This window comes from Microcaecilia unicolor, chromosome 6 (assembly GCF_901765095.1).
Source record: "Microcaecilia unicolor chromosome 6, aMicUni1.1, whole genome shotgun sequence".
NCBI lineage: Eukaryota > Metazoa > Chordata > Amphibia > Gymnophiona > Siphonopidae > Microcaecilia > Microcaecilia unicolor.
In genome coordinates, this window is record NC_044036.1 from 290330250 (window position 1) to 290346205 (window position 15956).

General features: G+C 48.4%; 1 protein-coding gene across 5 annotated transcripts in view; it reads right to left on the reverse strand.

The window, feature by feature from the left end:
- The window catches only part of NUP214 (nucleoporin 214), a 165262-nt gene that overhangs the window by 19679 nt on the left and 129627 nt on the right, over positions 1 to 15956 (reverse strand). For 3 of the 5 annotated variants that reach the window (XM_030207808.1, XM_030207809.1, XM_030207807.1), the window contains 2 exons: positions 6429 to 6499; positions 5257 to 5407 (listed from right to left, as the gene is read on the reverse strand). In XM_030207808.1, coding sequence (XP_030063668.1) covers positions 5257 to 5407; positions 6429 to 6499 — 222 coding nt within the window. The remainder of the gene's footprint in view (positions 1 to 5256; positions 5408 to 6428; positions 6500 to 15956) is intronic. The other 2 variants (XM_030207810.1, XM_030207811.1) reach the window with 1 other exon arrangement.

Below are 15956 nucleotides of genomic sequence, written 5' to 3' on the forward strand. Positions count from 1 at the left end.
CCAGAATCATGAGGCAACTGCGTGCGCATCAGCTCTGGGTCCCCATGGATCCGGTACTGGGACTCGATCTTCTTGGGGATGTGGGGATTACTTAATGGCTTGGTCCAGTTCGCAAGCAATGTCTTTTTCAGGACATGGTGCAAGGGAACAGTGGACGCTTCCTTAGGTGGAGAAGGATAGTCCAGGAGCTCAAACATCTCAGCCCTGGGCTCGTCCTCCACAACCACCGGGAAGGGGATGGCCGTAGACATCTCCCGGACAAAGGAGGCAAAAGACAGACTCTCGGGAGGAGAAAGCTGTCTCTCAGGAGAGGGAGTGGGATCAGACGGAAGACCCTCAGACTCCTCGTCAGAGAAATATCTGGGATCTTCCTCTTCCTCCCACGAGGCCTCACCCTCGGTGTCAGACACAAGTTCACGGACCTGTGTCTGCAACCTCGCCCTGCTCGACTCTGTGGAGCCACGTCCACGATGGGGGCGTCGAGAGGTAGACTCCCTGGCCCGCATCGGCGAAGCTCCCTCCGCCGACGTAGTCGGGGAGCCTTCCTGGGAGGTGGCCGCGGTCGGCACCGCACGCGGTACCGACGTCGGGGACCTCAACCTGGGCGATGGGCCAGCCGGCGCCACGCTCGACGGTACCGGAGGCGCAAGCACCGCCGGTACCGGAGGGGTAGGGCGCAACAGCTCTCCCAGAATCTCTGGGAGAACGGCCCGGAGGCTCTCGTTTAGAGTGGCTGCGGAGAAAGGCTGAGAGGTCGATGCAGGCGTCGACGTCAGAACCTGTTCCGGGCGTGGAGGCTGTTCCGGGCTGTCCAGAGCGGAGCGCATCGACACCTCCTGAACAGAGGGTGAGCGGTCCTCTCGGTGCCGATGCCTGCTGGGTGCCGAATCCCTCGGCGACCCAGAGCTCTCGGTGCCGACACGGGGAGGAGACCGGTGTCGATGCTTCTTCGATTTCTTCCGAAGCATGTCACCGGAGCTCCCCGGCACCGACGAGGAGGACGTCGAATCCATCCGTCGCTTCCTCGGGGCCGAGACTGAAGAAGGTCGATCTCGGGGGGGCTGTACCGCAGGAGCCCTCAGGGTAGGAGGAGACCCACCCGAGGGCTCACCGCCACCAGCAGGGGAATGGACAGCCCTCACCTGCACTCCACCCGATGCACCACCGTCCGACGACATCAGCAGACGAGGTCCTGGTACCACCGACGTCGATGCAGCTATCCGATGTCTCGGCGCCGATGCAGAGGCCCGATGCCTCGATGCACTCGATGCAGGGGCGGCCGAGGAAGATGGTCTGGACGCTGACGACGTCGATGCACTCGAAGATCCCGGTGCCGATGCCGACGAAGAGCCCGAGAACAACACGTTCCACTGGGCTAGTCTCGCTACCTGAGTCCGCCTTTGAAGCAGGGAACACAGACTACAGTTCTGAGGGCGGTGCTCGGCCCCCAGACACTGAAGACACGACGAGTGTCGATCAGTGAGCGAGATAACCCGGGCGCACTGGGTGCACTTCTTGAAGCCGCTGGAAGGCTTCGATGTCATGGGCGGAAAAATCACGCCGGCGAAATCAAAAGCCGAAATGGCGAAATTTGGAGCACCAAATTTTAGAGGGAGAAAAAATCTCGACCGAGGCCGAAAAGAGGCCTACCCCGACGACGAAAGAAAACTTACCGGGGCGAAAAAGCTAGAAGTACGGGGAGGATTTACACGAAACCCGGCGAGGGGTTTCCGGAGCACTTCCCGACGAGGACAAAGCTTTCCCGAAGGAAAAAAACAAATTGGACGCGCGAGGTCGACTTTCCGGGGCTCGACACGGCGAAAACACGACCGTACCGAGTGCGGACAAAAGAAGACTGGCCGGCTCGAGCCGGTTTCGGGCGGGAAGACGGCCGCGCATGCGCGGTGCGCGCGGGCGCGCGAGGGCTAGCAAAGGACTTTGCTAGTGAAGTTTCCGATTGGAGGGGCTGCCGTGGACGTCACCCATCAGTGAGAACAAGCAGCCTGCTTGTCCTCGGAGAAATGTGATTACCCTGAAACTATATCTAGGACTAGGGGGCATGCGATGAAGCTACAAAGTAGTAAATTTAAAACGAATCGGAGAAAACATTTCTTCACTCAACGTGTAAATAAACTCTGGAATTCGTTGCTGGAGAATGTGGTACAGGTGGTTAGCTTAGCAGAGTTTAAAAAAGGGTTGGACAGCTTCCTAAAGGAAAAGTCCATAGACCATTATTAAATTGGACTTGGGGAAAATCCACTATTTCTGGGATAAGCAGTATAAAATGTTTTGTATTTTTTTTGGATCTTGCCAGGTATTTGTGACCTGTATTGGCCACTGTTGGAAACAGGATGCTGGGCTTGACGGACCTTTGGTCTGTCCCAGTATGGCAATACTTATGTACTTATATATATAATCTGGGTGACAGTGCAGCCTGGAACAGAACAAATCAGTCCTAGGAGGGTGGAGTTGGACTATAGACCCCAAACAAATTCTGCAGAACTGTCTGCCCAAACCGACTGTTGCACTGGATATCCGGCTCAAGGCAGTAATGAGATGTGAATGTGTGGACTGAAGACCATGTCGCAGCCTTGCAAATTTCTTCAACAGATGCTGACCTCAAGTGGGCTACCGACGCCGCAGCCATGGTTCTGACATTGTGAGCCCTGACATGTCCCATAAGATCTTGTGAAAGAGAGTCATAGTCCAGGACCTTGACCATTTTAACCTTGGGCTCGTCCTATACTTCCAAAGGAATTGGGATGGCAGCTGCCTTTACAAAAAAGGGAAAGGAAAGGCTCTTAGGTGGAGACTTCTTCCTTTCCTGTGAAGGGGAGGGATCAGAAGGGATGCCATTAGGACTCCTTCTCCAAGAAGTACCATGGATCCTCTTCTGAGTTCCAAGAGTGCTTCTCATCGGTGTCATCCAAGATCTCCTCGTGGAAGGGCCAAGACCAAGCCCGCCTTGACGAAGACGTACCATAACTCTGAGAGGGGCGTCAAGGTGTCAGCTCTGGCTTTGACTCCGGCAAAGCTTCCACCATTGACATCGAGGGTAAGCCAACACGGGTGGCAGTTGACGCTGAGACTGCAAGCGGCATGGGTGTCAGAGACCTCACAGCAGACTGAGGGCCATGTGGGACTGTAGCAAGAGGCATGGCTAGTGCAAGCACCCCGGATGCCGATGCACTCTGCAAGAACGCCACCAAGAGCTCAGGAAGCAAGGCCCAAAGGCGCTCATTGAGGGCCAACATTGGGAAAGGCTAGGGTGCCGGTGTAGAAGCAGGCTGCTCAATCTGTGGGGTTGAAGTGGATGCCTGGTCCTGTGTGGAGACCCACGTATTGGCATTCCTCCTGTATGGATGGGGAGCAGTCCCCCTGGTGCAGACGCTTCTTGGAAACCGGTGAAACCCTCGGTGCCCCCAGAACAATGTGTTGAGGGGGATCAATGCCGATGCTTCTTCTGATGCCTAGCACTGATGCTCCCCAGTGCCAAAGAGGACAACGTCAAGTTATCTCATCGCCTCGGGGTTGGGTCCGACGTTGATCGGTCCCGAGGGGCCTGCATAGCAGCCAGCGTCGAGGCAGGTGGAGATCCACTCAATGCACGGTCACTCCCAGTGTGCAAGGGTCTTGCAGTCATATGGACTGACACACTCAATGCCACACCCAATGCTGACATCAACACCAATGTTTCGGACCTGGCTCCAAAAATCTTCTCTCTCTGAGCCTCTCTGGCCAACTGTGTGAAGAAAACATATAAAGTCAGAGAATACAGTTTGCAGGGGTATGATCAGGCCCAAAACACTGTAGACACCAGAAAAGGGTATCCTTGCCAGAGGTGGTCCTATTGCACTGAGTGCAGTATTGAAGCCACAGAGAACCTTCAATGATATGAAAGGAAAAACAGCCGTGGCCAAATCAAACGACTCAATGATGCTAAAAAAAAAGGGGCGAGAACCAGAAGAGAAGGAGGAAAAACCCAACTGGAGTTCAGGCCTAAACATGGTCTAGCAAGCGCAGTAAAACAGCACTTGCGCATGCACGTCTGGACTGGCAATGCGGATTCCGCGTTACCCATATGTCAGAATTATAGGCCCGCCTGCCCTCAGAGAATGGAAGATACCTTCCTTGCCTGTTGCTGAGCTAGGACTTCTGTAACAAAACAGGATTCAGAGACTTTTCTCTTCCCATCAGAAACCTGCAGTCTCAGACTCTTCCTCCACCCTTTTCTTTATAAGCAGATGACATTCAAGGACTAGTGCCCATTCCTCTTTTAAACAAAGAGATATTTGAACCAAGTCAAGGCTCCAATTAAGCCTTGGGATTGTGTTTGCTTCCAAAAATCTTTGCTTTCAAGATCCAGTTACAGGGTTAAAGACAAAACAATTCACAAAACACTAAACAATTCACCACATCTTAAAAACCTCTCCAAATAAACCCAGAGTGAGAAGTCTTTTCTCACTCTACTGTGCTGCTATCTTAATGAGGGGGCGTCCTGGAACCCATTGCGAGTACCCCCTGGCCTGGTCCCACACTCAGAATCCCTTTTACCAATTCATGCAGGTACACACTCCTAACCTCCCTGCTAGTGAATTAAAAAATAATAATCAACACTCCTCAATTTGCACTAGGAATTCCTCTCTCTGCCTCTTTAATCTGCTCTTAGCCAAAGATGCACTGACTTGCAGTCTGCAGCTGTACACAGTGCACTTGATAATACAATGCCTTCTTCAGCAAGAACGAGAACCAAGAGAGGAAGAAAAATTGGTGGTTTTCTGAAATGAGAAGTGTACTGTCTGCAGACTGCAACACTATGAGCTGGACCCACAGAAGTGTATAAACAAAAATGCACATGAATGGTCCAGACCGTGCAAGGTTACACATATGTATAATTCAAATCTTTGTGAAGTGCAAGGTGGCAAAACCTGTGAAGAATCCTATTTACTCAAGGACTAATATGGGTACTATAACTGTGATTCACCAGAGTCCTCAAATAGCCTTCTGAACATGCTCAGAGTCATGGGTTCCATTACGAGATTTACTCCTTATTTTAGCCTTTATAAATCCTCTGGCCTTTTTTCACCCCCTTGCCCCTCTCTTCTCACTAGTCCTCACATTGCCTTTAAAGGCCTAGATGAAAAAGGTCTTTCAAGGAAAATTCCAGAACTGAGATCTGGAATTCGGCATCAGGAAGAGATGCATACCAAAGGCCAAGCCCAGAAAAGAGCTCGCTGGCCATTTGCCTTCACTTACTTGAAACAGTCGAGGATCCAAATCCAGCACCAGTTGAGCCGAAAGGATTTTTGTTGGCTGCATCTTGGCTTGGTTTACCACCAAGTCCGCTGAAGAATTCAGAGCCTCTCCCAACACTGCTAGCTCCAAACAAACCCCCAGCTGAGGGCTGCTGTAAAGCACAAGAGAGGGGCAACTCAGAGAACCCCAAATGTTGGTTTCATTGTTAAAGACATCAGACAACACTCCCATGTGCTGAAAACTAGGGACTATCACTTATCCGCACAAAACATCCGCAACATTCTCCTACACACACAGCACCTCACCACTAGCAGTAGCAGTGCAAGCTTCACATACACACAAGCACTAGTGCAAGTTTCTCAGATCCCCAGAACAAATCCCACATTGGCAGCAGCATTGCCAGGTTCACATAAACATCAGTTAATGAATAGCACAGACACATAGTCATCCACTCTGGATAGCTAGTTCTTCAAAGAGCATAGGTGATGGCAAGATAAAGCCCCTGCTTGAACCAAGGCTATAGTAAGCCAGTATGGAGGAAGGAAGGATGAAAGAAATGTGGAGTTACCACTATCTCTTAACTTCTGGAGCTGCTGTAGACAGGCAAACAAGTAACTGTCAGTCAGCCACATATGGGTAAAGCAAAGCCAAAATAGATGAGCTCAGAAGGCTCTCTCTCCCACAGGTGGTAGAAGGCCTGGGAAGTACACACTTTTCTAAGGGGTCCTCTTAAAGGGTATTTGGGAAACCAGAAGGCACAGAGTATCTCACATTCAGACTGCCATGGGATCAGTACAAACAACAGTTTCCACAACATTTGAAGCTAGCTAGCCTTTATGAAAACCTAAGTGTAGCAAACTCATCTGCATGCTGGGCACAGCACATTGATGGCCTACAGAACTCCTGAAACAGGATGCACTTCCAGTATTACCTCTTCCTTTCTGCACACTGCTACCATGCAACAGCCCTGGAAGAACAATTTGTGTAAAGGAGAGAGGCTGTGGAAACCCAGAGCACATCTTCTCCACATGCAGAAGAATCTGTTCCAGAAGAGGGGGAGGAGGTCAGAATATTCTGCCCATTCCATGTTCTGATTGGCTGCACTTTCTTCACACTTTTAGGAGTGACAGGACTAGGTGGTTCATTTGGGAGGAAAAAAGAGCATTACTTACTTGCCCAAACCCCCCTGTCCCAGGACTAGATGACTGACCAAACAGAGAACCACAGGAACTGGAACCGAAACCTGAGAGGAAGAAAGAAACAGTGCTGATCCGAGTTAAATGAGGCTCTTTCCTAACACACATCACACTGTCTCAGTCAGCCTGCAGGGAAATCTCACCATGCCAGCACTCTGCTCTCTAATCTAGACAGGAATCCTTATGTGAGCATAAAGCAGGACGTTTGAGAAACTGTGACCATACCCAACATACCCTGACTTATGAAGGAGGTTCATTCCTGTTACGCTATGCACAAAACAAATTCATTTGGAAAGACTTACACAACACCCAAACATGTTTTTTATATTATGTACATCAGTGATTCCTGAATTTTTTTCTATGATGGAACTTCTAAAATATTTTCATACACCAAGGCACCCCACTCCCTCCCCCTTCCCCACCCAACACAAGGAGCCCCTCTTTCCCAGAACCACACGTAGGCCCCCATCCCCCGAGGCCTACTGTATTGTTGGTGGTCTAGAGGAGGAAGGCGTGATCCTCAGTTACTTCTACCCATGCCGGCTCTACTGACAAAACTGCCAGGACCTCCCTCGGCAGTCTTGTGAGAAGTCCTGGCAGCCATTTTGAGACTGGAACCAGCAACTCAGTTTGTGAATCACTGATATACATGAACCTTGAAATGACACATTTTGTACTAATTATACAATAGATTAAAATTGCTCAAACTAAGTCAGAAAGGTCTAATCTCCAGCCAAAAAAAAAAAAAAAAAGCAGACAGCAGCTTCTGCACAGATAATGTTAACCTTTTGGGTATGTGGCCCTTTAAGGCTTTGCTTCCTCTGTAGAACTCAGCATTCTATGTAAACTGGCCCTCATGTTACCAAAATCACATGTCACAATTCTGGGACAGATCTACCAGCAGGAGCCTCTCTGTACAAGGCTGTTCAGGAACTCTCTTTTTAAGTCATTGTAGCAGTGCTCTGTAACAGTCTGCTGTCACAAGACTGAAGACAGAGTAAGGAAAGGCGTGCCAGGAAATGATAAGAGCTAAGACAGAGGTGCTTTAACTGAAAGACTAGGGCATATCACTAAAAGGACAACAGCTCTGAAAATAAATTGAAGCTAAGAACACACTAGCAAAGCAAGAAACCATCACGCTTTATTTAGAAGGGGTCACGATGTGAGAACTTTGGCTAACCATGGTCAGTTTCAGTTCTATTAAACACATACAGTAATCAGGATTTGTAGGTGATACCCTGGTACTTTCACTGTCTCTTTCTGCTCTCTACAAGACCTGGCTGGGGAGAGGATACAAGTTATGCCTTTTATATTCCGCTAATTCCTGTCAAAGGTTCTAAGTGGATTACAAACAAGAAGACTAGATTATATATCTAGGAATTTACTGATACAAGATAAGACATGCTGGGTTTTCTTTTTCCATTGTGTGTCTTTGAAAACATCTTTGCTGTTTATGTAATATCAACATAGAACTACAGTAACAATAGTCTCATCTCCAACATCCCTTCTGTTATCTCTCATCCATTCAGTATATAGGAGTCTCAGGAACAGGGCCGGTCTTAGCAAGTGCGGGGCCCTATGCAGACTAATTTGGTGGGGCCCCATCATAGCCCCGCCCCATCCTAGTCCCGCCCCCACTCCAGCTCCACCCCATTGATAATATTATTCAATTTTTAGAAAATTTTCTATTTATGAAATTTCAAATAAAGACAAATGAAGCTAAACTTGTACAGAAAAACTGATTGAAATAATAAGCACAATGCTATCATGACCCCCCCCCCCCCGAAATTATTCAGTTCAAGTCCACTACAATTAGTTCCAAATCTCATAACCCCGGGGAGGGGGGGGGGGGGGGGGGGGGGTCAGAGGTGCGGACACACAATCTCTCCACTGCAAAACACTATACACAAACGTGTGCAAAAACACACTCATAACCTTACCAAACCATAACAGCACTAATTCCATGGACAGGACGAGAACAACCTTATGCATGGAAAGGCAGAATTGTAATTACACCAGGCTCTAAAACACCAATACACTACCTCGTGAAAACAAAACAAAACAAAAAGGGCTGCAAATGCTACACGCTAGCAGGATACTGCACCTTGATCACACATAACACAACAGATATGAAGGCAAAATACGGAACTGAAAAGTTACCTCACGAAATCAGACTCAGCATGCAGCAATACTAGAAAAATTGAAACTTACATGCAAAATATCACAGATGCACATTTCCAAAAGCTGACATATTCCAATTAATAAATTCTGAATAAAATACTTTTTTCTACCTTTGTTGTCTGATCATTTGTTTTTTCTATTCGCTTTGGTCCCAGTGTCTTCTGTTTTATGCAGTGTCTTTCCATTTGATATTTTTTCTCTCACCATGTCCACCATCCTCCTGTGTCCTTATGTGTCCTGTCTACCATCTGTAGCCCTGTCCCTATCCTTTCTCCAGTTTCAGCATCTGCCTTCAAAGTGTTCCGATCCAGCCCTTAAATTCAGCTATTTCCCCTCCATGCATATCCAGCATTTCTCCTCACTCCCCTCCTTCCATGTACATCTACTTTCCTCCCCTCCCCTACATCCATGTCCAGCATTTCTCCTATATCCCTTCCCCTCCATCCATGTACATCTCCTTCCTTTGTCTTTCCTTCCCTCCATTCCTGCCCAACATTTCTCCTCTCTCCCCTGCCCTCCATGTCCAGCAATTTCTCCTCTCTCCCTGGGCCCTGCCCTCCCATCCATGCTCCTCTGTCCCCTGCCCCCTCCATTCATCCTTTTCCAGCAATTCCCCTCTCTCCCTGAGCCCTGCCCTCCCAATCCATGCTCCTCTGTCCCCTGCCCCCTCCATTCATCCTTTTCCAGCAATTCCCCTCTCTCCCTGAGCCCTGCCCTCCCAATCCATGCCCATCCATGCTCCTCTCTGGCCCCTGCCCCCTCCATTCATCCCTATCCAGCAATTCCCCTCTCTCCATGAGCCCTGCCCTCCCCTCCCATCCATGCTCCTCTCTGGCCCCTGCCCTCTCCATTCATCATCCCTATCCAGCAATTCCCCTCTCTCCCTGAGCCCTGCCCTCCCATCCATGCTCCTCTCTGGCCCCTGCCCCCTCCATTCATCCCTATCCAGCAATTCCCCTCTCTCCATGAGCCCTGCCCTCCCCTCCCATCCATGCTCCTCTCTGGCCCCTGCCCCCTCCATTCATCATCCCTATCCAGCAATTCCCCTCTCTCCCTGAGCCCTGCCATCCATGCCCAGGTCCTCTCTCCCTTGCCCTCCCGCTCCCAAGTTCAACTGCCTGCCTGTCCGCCCTGGCGCCCTTTTCTTCTCCCCCCAACCAAGGATTTTTCTTTTAAATTTACCCTCCGTCGCCGGCATCCCACAGCAGCGTGCTTCACTGAAAGCGCTCCTCCCCTACCGAGTCCCCCCGACGTCTCTAGCAGAATGCAGAAGCTCTTCCTGATTCGTTCATTCTCAGTGTCCCGCGACACTGAGAATGAACGAATCAGGAAGAGCTGCGTTCTGCTAGAGACATCGGGGGGACTCGGGAGGTGAGGAGCGCTTTCAGTGACGCACGCAGGACGCTGCTGTGGGATTCCGGCAATGGAGGGTAAATTTAAAAGAAAAATCCTTGGTTGGGGGGAAGAAGAGGGCGCCAGGGCGGACAGTGGTGGTAAGCATGGCATGACGGCACCCTCCAGCCATGCTTACCGTCCGTGTCGGAGTCGGACCGGCCCTGGGAAGAGGCTGAATGAGGCACGCCGCGCGGGGCCCCCCTAAGCGCGGGGCCCTATGCGGCCGCCTCGGCCTAAGACCGGCCCTGCTCAGGAATGATTGATCAAATTTATCTCTATATGCTGCATTTTATTTCTTTATTTATTTGGATTGAGTGTCCTTCTGGAAAGAGCAGCTGTAGGGAATATTTATAGTCGACTAGTAAAAAAGGCCTGTTTCTGACACAAATGAAACGGGTGCTAGCAAGGTTTTCCTCGGAGTGTGTATGTTTGAGAGAGTGTATGTGAGAGTGACTGTGCAAGTGTATGTGTGTGTGAGAGAGAGTCTGGGTGTGAGTGTGTCTGTGAGAGAGAGTGTGTGTGTGTGAGAATGAGAGTGTGTGCAAGTGCATACGTGAGACATAGTGTGAGAGAGTGTGTTTCACACAGATACAGTGTGTGCGAGAGAGAGAGTGTGTGTGTGAGACACAGACTCTCTGTGAGACTGAGTGTATGAGACCAGGAGAGTGTGTGAGTGCCTGTGTGACACATTGAGAGTGAATGTGATACAGTGTGAGACATATAGTGTGTGAGAGTGAGAGAGATAAAGACATTGACTGTGAGAGAGAGAGAGTGTGTGTGTGACAGAGATACCTCCCCCCCCCTCTCTCTCTGGTGTCAGGCCCCCCCCCCTCTCTCTGGTGTCTGAGCGTTACTGTGCAGGACGCTGAGCTCTGGCTGTGCTTCAAGGAACTGACCAATCCTATTTAATAGAATGCACCTCCAACATTCTGAAGCCGAGAAACCTCGTGTGGTTGGTCACTTCTGCTTGTGACGAACCCGGAAGTACGTGATGTCAATTCAGGAGATGGATACAGAGCGCAGGAATGCCTCAGCCATGCAGTCAGCTTCAGAATGTTGGAGGTGTGTTTTATTATATAGGATGTGCAATTCCCCTTTTTGTTTTTCTGTGATAGGATTTTCAGTTCAGGCAGTTAAAGAAGATAAGAATCTTTGACTCTCCCGAAGAACTGCCCAAGGAGCGCTCAAATCTCCTGGCTGTGTCTAATAAATATGCCCTTGTCTTTGCTGGAGGAACTCAGGGCTTGAAGATTTTTCACACCAAAGATATCCTGATTCAAAATCAAGCTGGCGAAGATCCCAATAAAATTGGTAAAATGTTTCTTCACCACATTAGGGTTTCAGAGATGTTGTTACTCAGGCATTTGGATTGTACAGTTACAGGCCTGCATGGATTCATTGTTGTGTCTCTATGATTAGCCCACTTGATTCCATGAGCCAGTCAGACCTCATGATGGCTTGAGTATTCAATGCACAATATTTTTTTAGGTGGGGAAAGGTACATGAATAGCATGTGTGTACTACAGGAGTTGATGTTTAATTTTGAAGTCACAAGTTGTGGTAATGCTGGGGGTTTGGTCTAGTGAGCAGAACCCAGCTCAGAGAATCAACAGGAGTTAGGAATACTACAAAGGCAGCATCTCCAAGGGAAGGGAGTCTCAATGACTGAACAGCAGTGACCCCCACTCCCAGGACTGGGATTCGTGGTGTGCATATACTGGATTCTGAAAGGAGCCAGCACCTGTTGCTGTAAAAGCGGAGTTACTAAGAGGAGGAAAACACAAAACAAGAGAGGGGTCTGGGAGTTAACATATCAATGATGTAAGGATGGCCAAACAATGTGACAAAATGACAATAAAAGCCAGAAGGCGGCATTAGAAGATAATTAACTAGTAAAAAAGGAGATGATAAAGCCTCTTGTGAGATTTCCTTTAAAAGGCGGTTAGCGTAGCGGAGTTTAAAAAAAAGGTATGGATGGCTTCCTAAAGGAAAAGTCCATAGACCGTTATTAAATGGACTTGGGGAAAATCCACTATTTCTGGGATAAGCAATATAAAATGTTTTGTACATTTTTGGGCTCTTGTCGGGTATTTGTGACCTGGATTGGCCACTGTTGGAAACAGGATGCTGGGCTCGATGGATCTTTGGTCTTTCCCAGTATGGCAATACTTATGTACTTATGTAATATAGCAAACCTAATGCTGTCTTAGTAGAAGATATTTTCGAAACAGCACACTTTTGATAGCTTTTTTAAAACAGCATAGCTAGATAAGAATCTTATCTCAATGGGTAAACAAGCACTAGCACCTTGATAAGAAAATAAAGAGTAAAACATTTTCACAGATGAAATCTCTCTAGGATCTGGAAAGGATAAAACCATAGAATTGCGAGCTAGGTGATATCTGTTGACTGTTGCCCTACAGATTAGTTGAAGCATATACTGTGCCATAAAGGATCTTAAATATCAGACAGTAAAGCATGTAGGGAACTCTGGCTTCTAAGGAGAGTCAATGCAGAAGAACAAAAAAAGGGGTAATCATATTTTTTTTAACAGAAAAAATTAAAAGAACTGCTACATACTGTACAGACTGCAGTCTTTTCCATACATATTTAGAAATGCCCAGATAGATATTACAATAATCTAGTTTGCTCGGGATCAGGGACTGAATATATTTACAGATTCCTCTAGATTTTCTCAGGGTCCAGAAACAGCTTTTTACCAGATGACTGATCTGAGGTTCCATTGTTAGATTATGATCAATTATCATTCCTAATATTTTTAATGATATTTCTAGGATATATTTGATTTGATCTACAACAGATGATGCCTCTTGATCAAGTTTGGAAGTAAAACTTTGGTCTTATCCTTATTTAGTTTCATGTGGCTGGCACAGATCCATTTACCAGTCAGAGAGATACAAATTGATATTTCATGTTATATTTCACTTATTTTGGATACTACCTGCAGTAAGATGGTGATGATATCTGCATAGATAAAAATCTGGTGACCAGTCCTTTCTAGTTTCGTCCCTTGTATTGTTATTTGAATATTTTTAATGCTGTAATTGTCTATTGCTCATGTTTGATTTATTCTTACTGTACACCACCTTGAGTGAATTCCTTCAAAAAGGCAGTAAATAAATGCTAATCCTAATAGGTAATAGATAGAGGGGAACCCTGAGGTACCCCACATTTCACAGGCCAATTATCAGAAAAAGTCCAGTTCATTTTAACTCTATAAAATCTGGTTGTGAGGAATCCTCTAAACCAATTTAACACATTCCTTGTTATCCCAATACTACTCAAAATGTGCAATAACAAACTACGATTGACAGAGCCGGTCTTAGCAAGTGTGGGGCCCTATGCAGACCAATTTGATGGGGCCCCACCCTAGCCCTGCCCCCATCTTAACTCCGCCCCACCCTAGCTCCAGGGCCGGCCACCCCTCCCTCCGAGCTCCAAGGACCCCAGCTCCAGGGCTTCCCCCCTTAGGGCTCCCAGCTCCAAGGCCCCCCTCCCTCCTGGTCATTTTTTAACACCCCCCTCCAAAATCCAGTACTAGGTATGCCGAGACTACAAAACACTCAGGACCTATAGAGCAATTCTACCATACCATAAGCAGTCATTTCTACGAATCACACAAAGAAAAGGAAAACATCTTAAAACACTACAGTGAGCACTAGAAAATCAATTCACCTATTGTAAAACGAAACCAGACAGAATAGTACAGATCGTCGATCCTGCACAGTCAATGCCAACTGAAAGCCATGTCTTTTTCACAAACACAGATACACCCTAATCCACTATAGAAAAAGTAGTAATATTTAAACTTTCTATTTAGACAAAAATTAAACTGAACCCCCAAGATGCCAGACTCTGCATACAATGCAACACCACAGAAACAGAAAATGTCCCCTAGTACTGTGCAAAATATAAAGACAGCAGATGTAAATTTGAAAAAAAACTAACAAATACCAATCACCACTTTACAAATTAACAAATAGAAATAAAACAAATATAGAAAATAAAATAATACCATTTTATTGGACTAATAGATTTAGCTTTCAGAGTCCAAAACATCCTTCCTCAGGTCAACATAGTATAGTACTGTTACAGTATCCTATCCTGACCTGAGGAAGGGGGTTTTGTTCTCCGAATGTTAGCCAAAATGTATTAAAATTAGTCCAATAAAAAGATGATCTTGTTTACATGTTCTATTATAAACATTTATTAACACATCTACAATACTACTTTATCCTAGAGCAAAAAAATAAAAATATATATTTTATTTACAGTTTGTTGTCTCTGGTTTCTGCTTTCCTCATCTTCTTTTCACTGTCTTCCTTCCATCCAGCATCTGTCTTTGGTCTCTCTCCGCCATCCAGTGTCTGCCCTCTCTGCTGTCCCCTCCATCCAATGTCTGCCCTCTCTCCCTGCCCCTTCCATCCACATCTTTTCACTGTCTTCCTTCCATCCAGCATCTGTCTTTGGTCTCTCTCTGCCATCCAGTGTCTGCCCTTCTGCTGTCCCCTCCATCCAATGTCTGCCCTCTCTCCCTGCTCCTTCCATCCACATCTGCCCTCTATCTCTGCCCCTTCCATGATCCATCCACCATCTGCCCCTGTCTGCCCTCTCTCTCACCCCTATCCATTCACTGTCTGCCCTTTCTCTCTGCCCCTTCAATCCACAATTTGCCCTCTCTCTCCCATCCATCCAGGGTTTGCCCTTCCTCTCGCTCCCCCATCCAGGATCTGCCCCTCTCTCTGCCCCTTTTTTTCAGCCCCCAGTTCCAGCCCCACTATCCTGCCAGTCCCCCATTTCAGCCCCAGCCCTTTTCTCCCACCAGTCCCGAGCTTCAGCCCCCAGGCCACTTCTCCCTGTCCCCTTTTCAGCCCCCAGTACCCAGTTTCAGCCCCTGCCCTTTTTCAGCCTCCAGTCCCAGTACTAGCCCCCTTATCCCACCTACCCTCCTTTTCAGCCCCCAGTTCCAGCCCCCTTCATCCACATGCCTTGTATTAGGGCCCCCCTTTTCAGAACCATTCTCCCACCTGACCCACGCATGCCCCATTTTCCCATATGGCCCCTTCTCAGACCCCAGTGCCCTTCTCCCATCCGAGAACCCCCTCCCCAGTCCCCTCCCATCCAAGAACCCCAGTCCCCTCCCCACCCGTCCCCCTTCAACCATCCAAGAACCCCCTCCCCACCCCCTTCTCCCATCCATGAACCCCCTCCCCACCTCAGTCTCCTTCCCATTTGAGAACCCCCTCCCTACCACATCCTTCCCCCACCTGAGAACCCCCACCCCACACCTTTCTCCCATCTGAGTCCCTCCCCCCCCGACCCACCTACCAGATCCGTTCTCCTGCCGCCCACCATCCTCACTGCCTTTAAAAAAACAATTTTGAAGCGCCGGAGTGACAAGGCAGCGCCTCACATCTGCCCTACTACTAAGGAGAAATTAGACCTTACCTGCTAATTTGCTTTCCTTTAGTCCCTCCGGACCGGACCAGGATTGGACTCTTGGGTTGTATTTTCTCAGTCTCCACCTGCTGGTAGGCGAGCACAACCCAAGAGTCCAATCCTGGTCCGGTCCGGAGGGACGCTAAGGAAAAATCTTTTCGACGTCGTTGGGCCTTCCCACATTGAGTCTCGCCCGCCCTCGCGGTAATTGGAAGTTACCTCAGCGGAGGGCGGGACTCAATGTGGGAAGGCCCAACGACGTCGAAGAGATTTTTAGTAGCAGTGCAGACGCGAGGCGCTGCCTATCACTCCGGCGCTTCGAAAGTGTTTTTTTAAAGGCAGGACAGGGTGAGAGCAGCGGGAGCGGAGCACCCCCCCATCCGCTGACATCCGGGGCGGACCGCCCCCACCACGCCGCCGTCGCGCACCATTTGGAGGGAGGGAGGACTGGAGCTCGGTTGGGGCGGG